The sequence below is a fragment of the Argentina silus genome (assembly GCF_951799395.1).
Source record: "Argentina silus genome assembly, chromosome: Y".
Lineage (NCBI taxonomy): Eukaryota > Metazoa > Chordata > Actinopteri > Argentiniformes > Argentinidae > Argentina > Argentina silus.
The window spans coordinates 51,987,300-52,006,794 of record NC_139654.1 but is presented as its reverse complement, the minus strand read 5'-3'; the positions used below and the strand labels follow the sequence as shown (position 1 = coordinate 52,006,794).

General features: G+C 41.7%; 1 protein-coding gene across 3 annotated transcripts; it reads left to right on the top strand.

Moving 5' to 3' along the window:
• Positions 1–8,047: 8,047 nt before the first annotated feature.
• LOC310824197 (uncharacterized protein) lies at positions 8,048–11,026 on the top strand. 3 transcript variants are annotated; one of them, XR_014555004.1, is made up of 5 exons: positions 8,048–8,311; positions 8,688–8,836; positions 9,116–9,277; positions 9,386–9,460; positions 10,026–11,026. XR_014555004.1 is itself a non-coding variant. In XM_083697008.1 (5 exons), the coding sequence occupies exons 1-5, from the start codon at positions 8,158–8,160 to the stop codon at positions 10,056–10,058; spliced, it is 576 nt and encodes a 191-aa protein (XP_083553134.1). In that variant the 5' UTR covers positions 8,048–8,157; the 3' UTR covers positions 10,059–11,026. The 3 variants fall into 3 exon arrangements, 2 of the variants coding, with proteins under 2 accessions (XP_083553134.1, XP_083553133.1); XM_083697008.1 differs by having other exon boundaries at positions 9,113–9,277; XM_083697007.1 differs by having other exon boundaries at positions 9,113–9,277; positions 9,386–11,026.
• Positions 11,027–19,495: the final 8,469 nt, after the last annotated feature.

The window sequence follows — 19,495 nt, the reverse complement described above, 5'->3', positions numbered from 1 at the left end:
ACCCTCCACCCACTCCAGGCTGAGATGCTGTGGAATCAAGGAGGACAGCTTTTCGACCTTGGCTTGGGCTCTGAGGACCAACACTTGACAGAGCTGAATCTGATGGGGAACGACCCGGACCTTCAGGAGTGAGGCTGCTTGTTGACATCCTGGATGACCCATACTTCAACCTAACGACGTTAGAGTGAGTATTGGTGTCAAAACAAAGCACTCAAAAAAATTGCCTTAATGAGGAACTCAACATGAATTGTTTTCTGTCATTCCTGTTCTATTTTGTCTTGCCCATTTGCCTTTTGGTATATAGTCTGACATCGTAAACTAGTCAGTAATTTGTCACTCCTATTCCATGTTAAATATTTATTTATAAAATATGTAACATTCTACATGCTTTTCTAGTGTATTTCTATGTGATTCTATAATACACAGCTCTATGTCCTCTCTTCCTCTCTTCTCTTCACCCTGTTTATCCTTATTAGCGACACAGCAGGTATATGTGCGTGTACGTGTGGATCCTTTTGCTTGACCCTTATTTTGCTCTGTTAAAACAAAACAAACAGAAAGAGTGTTGAGGAGAGTGAATATTAGTGCCAAAGCAAACAGAAATTCAAAGTTGATAGAACTTGGCTGTTGTCTACATTGGCATAATTAGTATATGTAGGCCTATATGTCCCATGGTGTATTTCAGGCAAGTGGAATATTCTTTTGTAACGTTGTTCTTTTTCATTCCAGCATTGTGGTTGAGGCAGACCGTGACAAACTAAAACACCCTCTAAGCAAGTTGGTGTGGTGATCCCAGAAATCTTTTAGGAACCTGAACCTGAACTTCACAAACATGAACTTCCAGAGTGAAGATGCTGCTCAACTGTGGGGTTTGCCAGCCACTGAACGACATGGGAGAGCCACTGCTCCCCTCTACTGGACAGGAGGATTCTGACTACTGAGTTGATTGATACAAAGACTGTTAAATACTATACTAATGTGGCAATACTGATCACATTTCGGGACCTTTTAGTGTTGTCACTGTCATTTAAAATGTATGAATATGTTGCAACATTTGTAATATGTTCAGGATGCTACTCTTGTTTTACGACGTTTCAATTCTGCAAAAAAAAATTAAAAGCATTTTTCAATTGCTGGTCAACTGTAGAGAATGCCATAATGTAAATAAGTTACAATAAAGAAATGTTTAATTTAGATGGAAGACTTGATAAACCAGATTCAGTTTATTCTGTGCCTTCAGTCACTTTTAGATGTGCATGACAGTAACAACTGTTTTAGTGCATTTCTATTTTTTACAGTGAATTTTATTTCATTATTATTTTATTATTACAGTTTATATCTGTGGTCAAGGAGTCACTGATTGACTGCTAATGAGGTATGTTTGTAATACTCACAGCTACCCTGACGGCACTATATAATGATTTAAACTCTTGCTTAATTGACCCATCTGCAAATAAAGTTCCAAATGTGTATTTTCAAAATGTCTTTGCTGTGTGTTTTCTTGCTCATTTGTTGAATATGTGTGTAGATTAGAATGTGAAATGTAAGAATAGTTAATACTATGACAGCCAATGAACCTTATGAGAACTTTATCTTCAACTGTGTGATGTCATGGTAAGGCTTGAAGGTTTTTAGTACTGTGCAGTGTTGGGGAGTAGTTCCACTACATGTAGCTCAACTATTAATTTAACGACATTTTGCTGTAGCTTGATGGTACTTATACTAAATTCCAATCGTAGTGTTTTCAGTAGTTAACTACTTGTTTGCCTTGTAATATCCAGCCCTCTGATTTAGCCAATCAGAGTGCTAGATATTAAACAGACAGCTGGATATTAGAGCCAATCAGAGGGCTGGATATTAGAGCCAATCAGAGTGTGTGTGTGTGTGTGTGTGAGAGAGCGCGCGCGTCTCTCTCTCTTTTCCGAGTATGTCAGGGTATCTTATCTTATTTCATGAAAACACAGACAATGTAAATAGAATATTTTTTACTCCTAAACGAAAACCATGTTCAAGGCTTGCTGGTCTTTTTGGTGGAGATGAAGGGCTTAGCCATGGCTTTGCCCATGGTAAACAGTCTGGCCAGGAAGGAAGGCTGGCATGTTCTGGAGCTGGAGGGTCCACTCTCTCCCTGGGAGGACGTCACAGCATCTTGGTCTTGGTCTTGAAGTTGTATGAGAAAGAAAATAATTATTATAATTAACTGACTTAATATCCTTAGGGTTAACATTGGCTATTGTTACCATATAGTTAAGTACTATACATTGGAATGATTTACAAGTACAAACAATTCCAACAAGTAGAGTCATTTTCTTTATAACTTACCGGCTTGATTGGCAGCAGGGACCTGGTCCCGGGTTTGTTTCGGAGGGCACTGGTTGCCATTAGTGCCCTTCTTTGACTTCTGGATGACAAATAAGAACACCATTAGATCGATTCACACACAACCCAACAGCAAACAAAAAGTAGAGATAACTTACCAAAAAACATGAATGAAGAGTTAAGTGTATATACTGTACATACCTTTCCAAGCCCACAAAGAAACCAGGAACTCTTCTTCCTGCTGATCCTCACACCAGGCTGTGGGAGGAGAGAGTTTCCACTCATCTCACCCCTGAGTCCAGTGGCTGAGGAGGACTCCACCTTGGTCGCTGATGGTCTGACCTCACCAAAGTTTCTCACCAGCTCGTTCGATAATGCTCTGACCAATGCTCTGTCAAAGCTGGGGCTCTGATAGGTCAGAGCAGCCTGCAGCACATCAGCAGAGCCAAACTCCTGGAGAAGGACCGTGTACACTTTTGTGTAAATTCTCCTTATTAATATGTCCCTGGGGTATGTTAAGTTGTGGAGGCCTAAGGCACCATAGAATTCTAGGAGGATCCTCTCTGCTAGACCTCGGGCCTTGTTGCCAATGTCTGAATCCACCAGCTGGGAGGCACTGATGTCAGACAGTAACCTCACCAGCAGCAAGCTGACTAGGTTGCTGTAATCACTAGTGGAGTCCACAGCCAGATGAGGGAGGGAGGGTGTCTCATCAATCCTTTCTAGGCTGCTGGAGGCTGGGTCTGCCACAGAGCAGAGGACAGGGCTGGCAGGCTGCTGCTTCAGCTCCTCTGTGGGGTCGGGGGTCACTGTCATGGAGGAGTTTTGCTGCTCGGTGTCATCCACAGACACATCAGGCTGATTGGTGGAGTCGCTGGTGTCAATTCTAGAACTCCTCATGATTGGGCAACAGCTCTCCTTTGGCCACTCAGAGGGGATGAGGGTTCCTGGTAGTGCTCCAGGAGAGAACGCTGCATCACTCTGGGAGCCTCCGTCTGACGTGGCAGAGTGGGTGGACTTAGAGGAGGACGATCGGGGTGTCCCCCGGCCTCCAGTCCTCTCAGTGTCCACGTCACACAGCATGGACGGCATGGAGGCAGGTTTATCTACAGTGTACAGAGAGAAGAACCCAGATTTCTTCTCTCTCACCTTGACCTTCTTCTTTGTGACCTGACTCATCTGCTCCATCACATGGGGGAGGTCCTGCTTCACCTCCTCCTCCACAATGCTCTGATGATCTTCCTGGACATTTTTGTCTAAGCTCTGAAACGACCAGATTAGGACAAATTAGCACAATATGAATTTTCATATTCAGTGCCACCGCCAACTCCTCTGTGACATGTATTACTTGGTGAGCAGGCCTCTTGGATACCTCAGACAGAACAGAGATATTGCACAATATACCTCCAGTGTCCCTTCAATGCACTGTCATTGCTAACAGTAACTCTACAAAGTTATCATTGAATAGAGCGCCTGTAGCAATACATAGCAGTACAATACAAACATACATACGATACTTACATACATACATACATAAACACACACACACACACACACACACACACACACACACACACACACACATACACACTTACACACTTACACACTTACACACTTACACACATACACACATACACACATACACACATACACATACACATACACATACACACATACATACATACATACATACATACAATGACCAATGAATATACTGTCGTTTTCAGTCATCATACATCATTTCAGTCAGAAAATCACATATCACGTAAAACGTCAAACACGACGATGGATTCACTGTCTGATTTAGACCGGTTCTTTACCTTAACCCGCATCGGCCTAACGTTGGTTTAATCATCCACCAAGAAAATGCAAAATTGACTATACGGTACTATACAATACAATAAAATTATCAACTCAATTATCAACGTCAAAAATCGGGATGAGGCTATCAACATGAATAAGATAACCAACTACTGAGCAACCAAGCAGTCCACTTTGCAGAGTCACAAATCCATAGGCCTACCTTATCATCTTCCATGGTGAAGTCGACAGCTGCGTGTCTATCAGGTGGAAATGTATTTACCAAATGATCAAAACTCACCTGAAGTCACTATAAATACTGTTATTAGGCCTACGTCATAGTGTGTACCGTCTGACGTCACGGCCAGCTGGAGGCAGGGACGCGTGGGCCTGTCATTCATCGTGAGCAGCGATATTTAGCTTTTTTTTTTATTATTATAAAGAAACTTCGTCTTTCCATGAGGATGCAAATGTATAAACATAAAACTGGCTGAAACAAACACTCGTCTAGCATGGACAATTATTTAACCACTTTCATTTAAACAATAGTAATATTTTCTGTAAATTTGTGGCTTGTAGCATGTTATGTAAAATATGTATTTGTTAATTTAACGGGTGGTTTTGACAAACTATTAAATATCTAAAGGACACGACAGCCAATAAACACAATATTTGATCAAATGCATAAAAGCACAGCCCTTTTAGCTCTGATAAAAGGCCTATAGCAACATTCAAATGACTTGCGGCATTGCGCGCAAAGCAATGATTATATTTTACCAGGAAAAAAAAGTTTCAGAAAGTCTAGATGGTTTGGATGACAGATTTGCTGGTAGTTTAAAGGAAATGAGAAAGGCTTGTTATGGTAGCGGATAAAGATGATTTGGTTGCTGGGTTAGATCGATGGATGAATATTTGGTTGGTTTATTGGTTGGTTGGATGGATGAATTGATAAATTAAATAGATAGATAGATAGATAGATATATAGATAGATAGACAGATAGACAGACAGACAGACAGACAGACAGACAGATCGATAGATACAGTTTGTGGATACAGGTGAAAATTGGATTGGATTGTCAAGATTAAAAGATGAAAGGAGTAGTACCGTGTAACTCAAACAACAACGGTTGTATGAGTCACCACATGTATACATTCAGTACAAAAATAGTTTTTTTTCTTTCCTTTTTCTTTTTTTCTTTTACAAAAGTGTTTTGGTGGTTTGTTTTGATTCTCTGACGGTGATGGTTATGCATCACCATCTAGTGGCGAAAAGTAGGCATTTCTCTATGAGAGTCTCCTTCCCTCTGCCCACATCTGGTTAACCTGCAGACCAACTTCTGATTACTTCCCTGATGAGTGTATTCACATGGTGACGGAACTCAGAGGGTTTAGTGACTCACAGAAAGAGGAGTTCTAGCCACCTAGCCGACAGTCATCGCCCATGTGAAGTCATGTGGTAGTCTGTACATCACGTGTCAGATACCTTCAATTTATTCAACTCCGGCCTCTGGGACACAGGGATGAAGGAGCTCTCTTTAGGACTAGGGACCAAACAGTGCAGACTGGAGAGATTGAACCTGACAGGTTGTGGAGTGACAAAGACAGGCTGTGAATATCTGGCTCAAGCTCTTGACAAAAACCTCCATCTGAAAGAGCTGGATCTAAGCTTGAATGAACTAGAAGATTCCTTAAATGGAGTGTCCTTAATTGCTCATGGACTGGGATATCTCCAGGAAAGACTAAATACACTAAAGTAAGTTATGAACCAGTCAACCTTTCATCGGAAAGTAATCACTTATGCTAACCACTGAGATTAAGTAATGCTCCCCCCTCCAGTAATGTATGCTGTGATTCTGTGTTAAAAGAGTAATACTTTCTTTTTGTAGGCTCTCGCAATGCAAGGTCGGGGAGGAGTCCTGTGCTACTCTGGCTACATCTCTGATAAAGTTTAGCAGTTGTGACTTGTGCACCGAATTGGATTTAATCATTAATAACCAAGGAGACCAAGGAGTCAATCAACTCATTGGTACACTGATGCAAGTTGACTGAGCAAGTGTGGCATGAGTATTAAATTCACCCTGTAACTGAGTGTTTCACATATGAAATGAAGTTAAAGCTTCCAGAGCTTTAAAATAGTGCCCAATGGCCATGATATATCGGTAGCGATCAAGGAATGATATCACGTGATAAAAAACATTTAGTGAAGAGCACTGTTTTGGTTCAAACAAAGAGCTTTATAAAATCTGGTGTGAAGGTTGAGTACTGGCGTTTACGGATCTATTTTACGTTTCGTTTGTTTACAAGGATATGCACATTATGCCGCTATATATGTACATTTTCAAATTCTCAGTTTGACCAAAAAGGGCAACAAAGCACAAAACTACATGCTTTTTAAGAGTGCCATTTTCTTCACCAGGACTTACCAATGTAGCCTGAGCTTGTACTACTGTAGCCTTACAGGGGGATGCTGCAAACAGCTGGCTGCATTTCTAGGAGCCGAAACCTGCCTGACTCGGCTGAACATGAGTAGCAGCAAATTGCTGAATTCAGGCGTGATGCTGCTCTGCGAAGGCCTGAGGTCACAGTTGTGTTATCTGCAGGAACTGAAGTATGTCTACTTCAAAGTTTAGCTTATCTATCTTGTATTCCAGTAGCAAGATCATTCAAGTGTGCATTAATAATATATTCATGTTGCATGGATTTGGTTTCTGCTCTGTAATGTGTGAACATAATAATGTCTCCCCTTTTATTCTAGTCTTGCAAACTGTGGAATCACTGAGGAAGGCTGTGCTGCTCTGGCTTCTTCACTGAATGCAAACCTCTCTATCTCGGAATGCCTGAGAGAGCTAGATCTGAGCAGGAATCACCTAACAGACTCAGGAGTCAACCAGCTCGCTGAAGCACTGAATAATCCATCCTGTCTAATAGATACACTCAGGTGAAAACTAGAACCAGTACTCCCATATCAGAAAAATGTGTACTGTACAACTTTACATATTTACAGTTAGTCATTAACAAATGCAATTTTGCAATTTTCTACTTTATTTCATTTAGGTCTGTAAGAGTCAAATAACACATGGGGACAGTACAGTGTACAGTCTCCCATTCCAGTTTTAACACTGAATACATGCAGTAATGAAAACTACAATCATCCTCATTGTGAAATGACCCTTCACTCTTCTCTCCCAAAGATATTCACCTTTCATTACACTGTCAAACACGATGTTGACTTGCATTACAACCCACAGTGCTCAACATTTCAACTCTTTTACAGTTTGAAATCACGTTGTTCAAAAATAATATTTACATTTCTTTGAGAAAATCGACTGCCATTGCCATACTGTAGTTATAGTTTTCTCAAAACCATTGTTAAAATCACACTAAAATAAACATCATACTGAAGTATTGTAAAGTATTCTGAATTTGTTCTGCTCAGCACTATTTGCTGAATCAAATTGGTGCCCCAATATTACGAGAAACATAAAGGCCTGTTTTCTCACACAGTTAATGAGGACAGAGTTTTTATATTGTTTTGAATTATAACTGTTTATTTCAATGTAGCATTTGTTACAGTCCACTGAATTTTCTGCAAATCTCTAAAAAGCGTATAGGAAAGGAAAAGACACTCACAATAATACACATATTTTCCATCAATGTTTAAACACAACTCACTGCAACACAATTAGGTCATTAACAAATGCTGACTCACCATTTCAACATTTTGCGGGGTCTTTGTTGTCACCTTTTTTTCATGGACTGGATTACTCTGTCAAAAAGGGAGGGGGGGGGGGGCAAGAAAAATCTTACAACAATGCACACACAGTGGAAGTAAACTCCCTGCTTTATGCAGACAGGGCGGACACTTCCCCTAACCTGAGGCTCCATTGCGGGGGAGGGGCATCCGTTAGTAGGTGGCTTGTTGGTCTAGGGGTATGATTCTCGCTTAGGGTGCGAGAGGTCCTGCGTTCAAATCCTGGACGAGCCCTTTAATGAAACCTTTCACCAGCTGGGTCCACCAAATTACAGTCCTTTGGCTCAATGGTTCAACAGATGTTGCCCCGGGTAGCAGCAAAATTCTATGGTCTTCACGTCCTGGCTTTAAGGATCCGGTGGGAAAGGCTACCGGGTCAGCACAGCGTCGGACGAGCTGTTAACGAGAGACGGATACGAGCGAGTTCGAGTGCTACCTACGGTAAGCTAGCTGTACGATCGCTGAAAATCTTTGTCAAGTCACTAAAACCAACTTGAATAACTTCCTTATATTAGTTGATGAAATATATGCTCGTCACTTGTTTGCTGCTGAAATGTTGAAACTGTCGGCTATGTCGTGTCATTATAGAGAGATATTGCAGAGAGTGATCCATTCTAGATAGATTGATTTGATTCATAACCATTTTTATTGACAATGAAGTGTATGGCGATAAAGGCTTATGATTGATGACAGATTTGATTGATTATAAAATATTGCTACTAGTCCCATGACAGACTTTCACAATTAGATGTATTGCTCCTAGTACTATGACAGACTTTGACAGTTAGATTGACATTCTTCCTCTTGTTGGCCTCAGATGGTGACCAAGAAGCACAGGGCCATGGGGGACAGGACAGTGAGTGGCTGTCTCGCCTCAATACCTCTGCCACCACTGGGGTTTGGCCCTCTGATGTAGGGGACAGGCCAGCCCCCAGTCAGAAGAGGTGGTATGCTCTGTACCAGAAGGTAAAGTTTGTCTGTGAAATACACCAACAGATTAAACAGATATAAGCTAGGTTGTATATGCCATGACATTGAGCATACCATTTGGTTACATATTGAGAAATGTCCAGTGCAGACACGCGGCCAGACATCGCTGTTTGCAGGGCCAGAGCTGTGTCTTTGGATTTCACTCCCAGAAGGTAATGAAGGGACATCAGATGTAACTATTTGTCATGCTGAAAAAAGATCCCATTATCAGTAGTATTGATAATTGATACAGTTGTATCTGTATGTCTTCAGCAGCCAGCCAGTGTTCCACCGGCACCCATATCTGCCTCAGTGCCTGCTGCTGCCATGGTCCAGGGTCCAGCTCCATCTCGTGCCACGGCCCCTGCAGAGACCACAGCCTCAGTCCCTGCCAAGCCTGTGCAGAGTCCTCTGTGGCCTACATTGACTGTGTCAATGGTAAATATTTCCATAACATTTTGCCAAACGTTATCCATCTATTTTATCGAAGCACTGTTTTGTCATCATTTTATTCTGACCAATTTCACTTGCCATTATTCTCTTCAGTTTTATAAACCCCGGTTTGGAGGGGCTCCTGGTGCTGCAGCCAAACCAAACCTTGTGGCTAGGAAGCCTGTTGAGGTATTACATGGATTTGTTCGTCTTAATATCTCTGTGTTATTAGTATAATTCGTGTGTGACTAATGTGGCTTATGCCTACAATCACATAGATACATGCACAATCACAATATCAATCAACCTAACAATCACAATATACTCTCCTGGTGTACTCTACCTTTCCTCTCCCTCACAGTCTCTGTCCAGCCCTGTTACTACCTCTGCTGGTATTGCCAGCAGTGCTACGTCCTCCATGAGGACCCCCTCCTCTTTATCCAAGTCCCCCTCCAGCCCTTCTACAGCCTCCATGAGTACCCCTTCCCCTGTCCCCAAGTCCCTGTCCGGCCCTGCTACGGCCTCTATGAGGACCCCTTCCCCTGTACTACCCATGTCCCCCTCCAGCCCTGCCTCCACCTATATTAGGACCATCTCCTCTTTCTCTCTGCCTCCATCGTTTAGAATACATACTGACAAATAAACTAGTAGATAATGGAAAAGAAGCCTCAATTTCTCTCTCTCTCTTTCTTTTCCCTCTTTTCTCTCCTTTTTCTTCTTCCCCTTTTTCACACCCTCTTCCCCCCCTGAACAGACTATTGTTCCACAGCTTTGGTGCAGTCGATAGAGCGTCAGACTTTTAATCTGAGGGTCCAGGGTTCAAGTCCCTGTTCGGACAAAGCTGTGTTTCATTGCAGGATCTACTCCAACAATGGTAAGAGATTGGGCACCCTACATTTCTGTATCTTAACAATGCGCTTTCGCTTCCCGTTTGGGGACAAAGGCTTACATGCTCACAACTAAAACTCCCTGACCCTGACGTGATTTGAACACGCAGCCTTCTGATCTGGAGTCAGACGCGCTACCGTTGCGCCACAAGGTCCTTGCAATGTCATCATCATTTCAGACAATGTGAATCACAAAACCAAGTTTGGGAAGTTGATGAGATGAATGCAAAAGTTGGAAACAGAACACCATGTGATCGCTTTTACTGCAAGTGTCTGGATAACTCAGTTGGTAAAGCATCAGGCTTTTAATCTGAGGGGCTAGGATTCAAGTCCTTGTTTGGACTGAAGTCCATTTCGCTGCTAGATCGACGACATCAGCGGAAAGAGATTGTTCATCCTGCTTTTCCATGTCGTGTCAGTGGAATTTTCTTCCTCCTGCTGGACAAAGGCTTCCATGCTCATATTCAAAACATCCTGACCCTGCATGATATGAACATGCAGCCTTCTGATCGGGAGTAAGACGTGCTACCGTTGGCCACAAGGTCTTCTGAAATACACACTGAATACAATTTCACACAATGTTCCTCCCCAAACCTTGCTTCGGAAGTTGATGAGATGACCAGCGATGGATTGCATCCACTCTGTGGGAGAACCAGAGGCTGCGGCCGAACTTGAAGCTCTGGTATGAGCCACCGGTACCAGTGCTCATTTATAACCAGGCCCCAACACTAGAGCACTTTTTCACCCACAAGCTCCTGGCGTGGATGCCCTACCATCTGTGGAAAGTCAGGGTGTGCTGCCCAGTGTGTAGGAGGCAGCTCATAGGTTTTTTGTGTTTATTTCAATAAAAACAAAATCTATTTTCAAATATAAATCTTTTATCTGAGTTTTATTCAATCAATTTGACACATTGCTAATAGCGAGTGATGCAGTCCATAAGAGAAAGAAACAAAGGTCTGATCATTATAGTACAGTGTACAGTCTCCCATTCCAGTTTTAACACTGAATACATGCAGTAATGAAAACTACAAACATCCTCATTGTGAAATAACCCTTCACTCCTCTCTCCCAAACATATTCACCTTTCATTACACTGTCAAACACGATGTTGACTTGCATTACAACCCACAGTGCTCTTTTACAGTTTGAAATCACGTTGTTCAACAACAATATTCACATTTCTTTGAGAAAATTGACTGCCATTGCCATACTGGAGTTATAGTTTTCTCAAAATCTTTGTTAAAATCACACTAAAATAAACATCATACTGAAGTATTGTAAAGTATTCTGAATTTGTTCTGCTCAGCACTATTCTGCTGAATCAAATTGGTGCCCAAATTTTACCAGAAACATAAAGACCTGTTTTCTCACACAGTTAATGAGGACAGAATTTGTATATTGTTTTGAATTATAACTATTTATTTCAATGTAGTATTTGTTACAGTCCACAGAATTTTCTGCAAATCTCTAAAAAGCGTATAGGAAAGGAAAAGACACTCACAATAATACACATATTTTCCATCGATGTTTAAACACAACTCACTGCAACACAATTAGGTCATTAACAAATGCTATTTTGGTCTAGAAAAAGCTCTTTCTAAAATGCTGTGTCCTACTCAGATTGCATATAAAAATGTTGTTACTATCAGGGGTGTTCAAGGGGACTGAACTCAATTTCCTAACCCTGCTCCTTTTATAAAGCTACAGAAGTTTTTAATTTCTTTGAACAAGCAAGGAAGTGATGATGAAGAAGAGGTGACATCACTCCAACTCCTGAAGCTCCGTGTCTGAGGAAACCTCTGTGTGGAGAAAATAATATACATGAGGAAATATGTTACAGGACTATTATACCCTAATCACACTACGGTGCTGAACCAAGACCTCAAACTCTGTGGTGAATAACGACCACTCTGACATGTAGCCACTGGAGAGACCCTGCTGTGCTGCTCAGAGGATCAAATGGATCGCTAAGTTCTGGTCCAGGATCAGTTTAATTTGTTCCCCAGTTTAGTTAGGCTTGAGCCTCAGAGAACTGACGAGCTGATCCTAGATCTGTCCTTGTAGGTGGGAGAGATGAGAAACTAGAGGGGGGAGGTAGAGTACAGCAGAGATGCTGGACACATTTCTTTTTTCTTTTAAAATGTTATTATTCAGGTAATTGACACTGTCTGTTATGTGTAGGACTTTTCCATTTGCTCCATGCAGTTGTCATGGTGACAATGGACAATGCATTGTCACAGAATGTGTGATTATGTCACAAACCAACATGATGACATCACATGCAAAATGAAGACAAAGTAAAGACAGATTCACCAGAACCTTCAGTATTGACTCCACCTTCAGAGAAGACTGGATTTAATTTGCATAAACATGGTCAAAATCCCGATAACAGAAGATGGGGGTACTTTTATGATACGAAGAATTTGTGTTAAATAGATTCATTCTGGGTGAAAAAACATTTCATTACATTTTTTGTGACCTGAAGGATTGGACTCTGACACTCATGTTAACCCTCCTATTATGTTAGGGGTCAATTTGACCCGATTCAATGTTTACTGTCTCTAAAAACATGGTTAACATACTTTTTTCAGCTAGATTTTTTATGACTTTTCCTAACCCTCCTATTATGTTCAAATAAACGTACAACTTTGATGTTTCGGGTAAATTTTACCCGAGCAATGTAAACATGCAGAAAATGATTTTAACTGAAAGTCTTAACCAAGTTTCTCTCTCAGCTACTTTAGGCCTTTCTACTGACCATCTTTATAGCCCAGTAAATAATACATGACTGCCCCCAACCTCCCCTTATACATCAAGTATTGATTGTATATGACTATTGCGAAATATGCAAATCACTGTTCTATCTCATTCATTGACCTAAAATGAAAAACAAATTATGTTTTGGTGTTTGCAGGGCTTTATGTTGATATTAAGTGCTCATTAAAAATCTGCCCGCTGTTGGATGCACTGGAGTAGTTGGGGTGTGTGTCTCCTTTTGAATCTCCTTTACAACAGAGGCAGCTGCTGGTGATCTGGGAAGGAGCTCTCTTCTCTCGATGTGAGGTGTCACCAGCGCGTAACCAAGCTTCTCCAAGAAAATCCTCCGTCGACTTTCCCTCGTTCCACCCATTGTTTGTTTCACTCCATATGACGAAAGCATTGTATGCACTCACATCAATGATGTTGAAAAAAATGACTAGGGGCCAACGGGCAGTCATACGTCGGCAGCTGTATGTGGCTGTGACCTTGTCCAAGTTGTCAACTCCTCCCTTTGTCCCATTGTAGTCTAGCACCATTTGTGGCTTTCTGTCTTCTCTGCTGTTCAAGGCAGCATCTTTGTGCATGGTACTCATCAGCAGGACATCTTTGTTTTCTTTGGGCAGTAGGAGACAACAGCAGCTTTGTCAGTGAAGGCAAACATGGAAGATGTAACTCTCCTGTCCGTCATTGCAAGAAGCTCAGGCTTGTTTTTTCTTACTGTCCCCAACATAGTAAGCTTCCTTTTCAGCAGTTCACCCAGGGCGTACGATGTAAAAAAGTTGTCACATGTAATGTTATGACCACTCAGTCCTTCAGTCATGTCTAGGACCACCCTCATGCCCTGATTTCTTTCAGGTGCTTGCCCAGCTGAATGTCCTGTGTAGACCTGCATATTCCATGCATAGCTGGATTGTGCATCACATATTTTGATACCGTATTTTGCCGGTTTGCTTGGAATGTATTGTCTGAAGGGACAGCGTCCACAAAATGCAACCAGACATTCATCCACAGTCACATGGGGGCCAGGATTGTAAAGGAAGGGCAATCGCTTGACCCATTTGTCCCATAGATCTCTAATAGGTACAAGTTTGTCATGCTCTTGTCGAAGCGGCCTTGTTTCCCTGTCATCAAAGCGTATGATGCGGGAGAAAACATGGAACGTCTCCAGAGACATTGTGGCTAGAAAAATTGCCCTACCGGTGTCAGCATTCCAAAGGCTTTCTGTTGCTTCACGTTTTGATTTGTACACTCCTGCCAAAATAAGCAACCCAATATACGATTGCAAGTGGGTCACATCCAGCTCTTTCCACTTGTCACCATACACACGCCTCCCCTCTAAGTTTGTCATCTCAAGAATATCGTTTTGGATTGATGGTGTTATAAAGAGTTCAAATGCAGATTGTATGTCTTGTATATGACTGCTAGCATATCTGGTGGGGCCTGGAACCATTTTGATGACATTAGCTGCAGTCAGTCTACCCTGTCTTGTAACTGGGGATCCGGACCATAGCAGCTTTCCATTTTTGGATGTCATGTTAGTTCTTGGTGGTTGAGATATGACAAGGGGGTTTATTTGTGTTTGAGAAACCACAGGAGGGTCAGAATGTCCTATCTCACTGGCTTCATTCTCATCAGAGGAGGATGCCGCATAATCAGGGTCCTTCTCAACATTATCCTCTGTCACAGACACATCCTCATCTATATCACTTCCATCCTGAAAGATCTGTGACAGAACCTCAGTGGCAGCAAATCTTTTCCTCTGTCTGGTGGTCATTTTCAAAATGTTTAGTTGAGGCACAAATGCAAAGAGAAATGGTTTAGAGGGCTGTGTGTGCAGCCCTTATTATAATGTTGTCCCCGCTCCCATGTTGCATGAATTATCAAAGTTCTCGCAGGAACTATGTTTGCCCCATCCTATATACTGCGAGAATTATCAGTGTTGTTGTGGGAACTATGTTTGCCCCACCCCACATACTGTGAGAATTATCAGAGTTCCCACGGTCATATGTTTGCCCCACCCCCCATGCTGCGAGAATTATCAGAGTTGTTATGAGAACTGTCATCGTTGTCAGAGTCCTGTCAGAGTTCTCGCGGGAAATATGTCCTCCCTCTCTCATTGCTTCTTGAATGATCAGAGATCTCGTGGGAACTATGTTTTCTCCTCACAGACACACACACACACAGACACACACACACACAAGGAAGGACACAGACACACACACACACACACGGAACCCATGGCAGAAGAATCACAAGAATCAGAGGATTCTGATAATGATAATGATGATGATGACGATGAGGAGGATGGTGCTGAAGAGGTCATCGAGGCCCCCCTCGTCTGCAGGCCATTGGAGAGGGCCTGTAAAAGAAGCAGGGACTTCATCTATATTAGTGAGAGTGAGAGCGAGAGCGAGAGCGAGGATGGCGGTGCTTCTAAGCGCCAGAGACGGTCAGATGACACTGACTCTGAGGAGGAGTGGTCCCCCAGCTCAAGGCCTGGCACCTCAGGAGTGTCGAGGAAGAGGAGCAGGGACGACGATGATGACGGCGACAACAAACGCACTAAGAGGCAGCGTCCTCTGTGAGAAACAGACTGTTGTAACTCGGTGTACCACGTGTACCATTCACGTGTTTCTTACAAACTTGTCCAAAAAGCATCAGCGGGATTACAATTATAAATGATCAAGTCTTTCACATAAATAAAGCTTTTATTAAACCCAAATTCTATATGATACTACCATCATTTTAGTGTGGGTATTAATATACATAGATAAAATCTCTTACCAAACAATAGAGGGTAAAAAAACACTGTGTGGCTTTATAGTTCATTGTTAGGTAATTGAACTACAGAGGAAAGATTTGGTGGAGACATAAAGCCCAGGTTTGTTTTAATATGTCAATGTTTACCATAACCTATATGGTTCAGTTGTGACAGTAACAGTGGAATATGCATCAGCTATAATCATGTGACAACATGTGTTGCAAACCAACCAACATCATGAAATCTTAGGCCCACTAGTCGTATAAGGATGAAGTCTCGGTCTGATTTGATTCGGCCGTCATATTTAAAAACTAAACACTCTGAGCCAAACAACACTTGTCATCTCTGTTGTCTGTCAACGGATGACTCCCATGGAGAAACCATTGGCTCAATCCGTAAGTAAGGTGAGATGTTGCATGTATGGTCAGAGGTCAATCTTTGGATGAACTTTCATGACAAAATAAAAATGTCAAGACAACACAAAAGCACCTTCTTAAAACAGCATACATTTCAGTGTGTTGAAGACAACGTTATCACTTTTGTAAAAAATGAGTTTAAGAGCTTCAAGAGACTGTTGAGTCCAGCTCTCCCAGAATGCTTTCAGAGCGAATTGTTGTTGACATATTGGAGAAATGTAAAAGCTATATACAGTATATATAGAAGCCCTGGATATGCAGTTTCATACTAGCATGTTAAAATGAGCAATATCTGCATTTTTAGGTTCAGAGTTTGTTGTGTGCCAAAGTGTGAATGTGTATTTCAGGGAATCGCTAAACAAGGACACCCCATACTTTTCAACAAGATCTGCACAGAGCTCTACATCACAGACCATACTGTATAGTGAGGGGTTAGTATACTGTATAGTGTAATTTAAGGGGTGTGTGTGTGTGTGTGTCAAGTCTACAGTTTCAGCCATGATTGTTAGTTTGCTTGTATTCCAAGCAGAGGATGACATTTGCCTTTTTAACACAAGTTTAATCCACACCCATAGAAAGTAACTTTCAAGGAGATAACAGAGGTTTGTCAATGGACCTACGTGTGTAGAATATAAAACCTCCCTCTCCCCATTTATGCTGGCATGGGGTCATGAACTTTAACCTCAAATTGTCACAAAATCATTTCATGAAGTCTGAACTTGAGTAATATGAACCTCTGGTAGAAATCTTAACAAAACTATATACCATACTAATACACATGTTAATACTTTTATATACATATAATATGTATATAGGAAGGGAAGATTTGTATGTCAGTGCTTTTGCTGCGAAATATGGGACACTATGCTTGAAAGGGTACCTGTCATGCAAGGAAGTGATGATGAACAAGAGGTGACGTCACTCCATGTCCTGAACCTCTGTGCCTGAAGAGACCTCTGTGTGGAGAAAACAATAAAATAAATATGTCACAGGACCAATGTTCCCTCTAATTTTTCATGTGTCTGGGCATACACACAAGCTCCCTGAGCACACTGAGGACCACTGTGAGCAACATCAGATGTGCACGCTGTGGCCACACACCAGTATCACACCTGTTCAAAACCTTGGATCATAGCAAGTTACATGGCTTATTAAAAGAATCAAATTACAGCAGCAATTTTCATTAGTTTACTTTTAATATAAGCGATTTGGCCCACTTAAAATGAAAAAGACAAAAATCTTGTTGTTCATGAGATGTATAGTATGTTATATGTGAGAGTCCTGCTTTGGCCATGGGAAGAGTCCTGCTTTGGCCTGGCTGTGGTCCAGTTGTGGCCTGGCTGAGGGTCCTGTTCTGGAAGAAATGAGACATATACACCTTTCAGACATAACATTTTGTTCACATTAAAACATTCACATTTTGCTCAATGACATGTGCTGTAGCTTGTGATACAGTGTAAATTCCTGTAACTCTTTGTCTATAAAATAACCCATAAATTATCTAGTAGTAACAGCATTTAATGATTAATATCCATAAATAAAAAATCTTAATAAATGTAACTAGAATATGCACAAATTTTGACTTTAATTTTACCTTATTTTTCACGTCTGTCCTTCTCACTTCTCCAATGGTTGTACACTTTGTCCAGGTTGATGGCTTCGTCTGCTTCTTGCTTTGACTTTATGCGCATCAGCTGGTCCAAATGTGCCACTTCAAGACGATTTCTGGATGCTGTTTTGATATGATTCATTAAACTAAATCCTCTTTCACAATCTGCACTGGAAGCTTGAAATGTAGCACAAATATGCTGCGCTACGCAGCAACTAGCGGCAAATTCAAATGTGCGTCGCGCAGCATCCGGCACAAATGGGTTAACTCCGCCGCATTGTTGTTAGCTAGCTAACCTGCATGGTGCGTATGGGCAGGGCACATATGCAAGCACTATCAATGCTATGATTGGCTGCGTAGCGTAAGTAAACCGTATCGTATCATTGGCTGGACACCTGTCACTCACTGTGTTACATTGAAAAATGGTACAAAAAACACATTATTGGTCTAATTAATTAGATTAGATTAGGTCTAATATTAGATATTAATTAATACGTTTATGGTGAATTTTATTTTATGCGCTGCATAGATTTTCTTGTGCGCTGAGAATGTGCGAGCAGTGCGCGATTGCACAGGCGCGCAGCTTAGAGGGAACATTGCACAGGACTATTATACCCTAATCAGAGTACAGTGCTGAACCAAGACCTCAAACTCAAACTCTGTGGTGCATAATGACCACTCTGACATATAGCCACTGTAGAGACCCTGCTGTGCTGCTCAGAGGGTCAAATGGATTGGTAAATTCTGCTCCAGGATCAGTTTCATTTGTTTCCCAGTTCAGTTAGGCTCGAGGCTCAGAGAACTGACGAGCTGATCCTTGATCTACATGGTAGGTGGGGGAGATGTTTCCAAAGAACAGCATGGGCTCATCTATGGCCTGATTCCAATCCACTCCCTTGCCCCTTCCACTGACTCCTACACCTTCAGTGACTGAGTAGAGTATGTGAAAGCACCTTAAAGCCTGTATCCACAAAGTGTCTCAGAGTAAGAGTGCTGATCTAGGATCAGGTCCCCCACCTTGCCATGTAAACTTATTCAATCTGATCTAAAAGGCTGAACTGATCCTAGATCAACTTTCCTACTTTAAGATGCTTTGTGAATATGAGCACTGGTGAACACTGAAGACATAGGAGCTAGGTGAAGGGACCGAAATAGAACTGGCCCAATACATGACACTCACCTGGTTTGGGGCAGTTCCTCCTTGTTGTGTAAACAGCTACAATGACAACCAGAAAGGTCATTGTCGCAAAGAACACTATGCGACTGATGGACAACCACTCAGCAACAGCACAAGGAAATGGGCAATGAGACAAACAGTGATTAAACACAATCTACTCTCATAGTGAAATGGTTAACATCCTTCAGGTTGATCTCAACATTGTACCATCAAACAGCCACTAGAGTGCACTGAAGATCAGTATGTTTCTGTTAAACACTTAAAGCATTAGCTGAGAAAAACTTCCAACAAACTCTTACCTGGAGTAACTGTACCTGGAGGAGTAATATATGGCATTACAGTTGTCCTATATGAAAAACATATCCAAAATGTACATTTATTTCAGAAACGGTACACTTGTCCTGTACAGTGTATGTGTTGAGATGACAGATGTATCTACTTATCAGTGAACAGGGAGATATTTACCTTTCCAATCTAAGAGTGTGAATTTTTGAACTTGATAGTTAAGGGTTAGGGTTCACTTCTCCGTTATCGGTCAGCTGACACCTCCACTTCCAGTTGTTGTCCTCCCTAGTGATAGATTTAGCATTAACAATCAATGCAATGAATAGCTA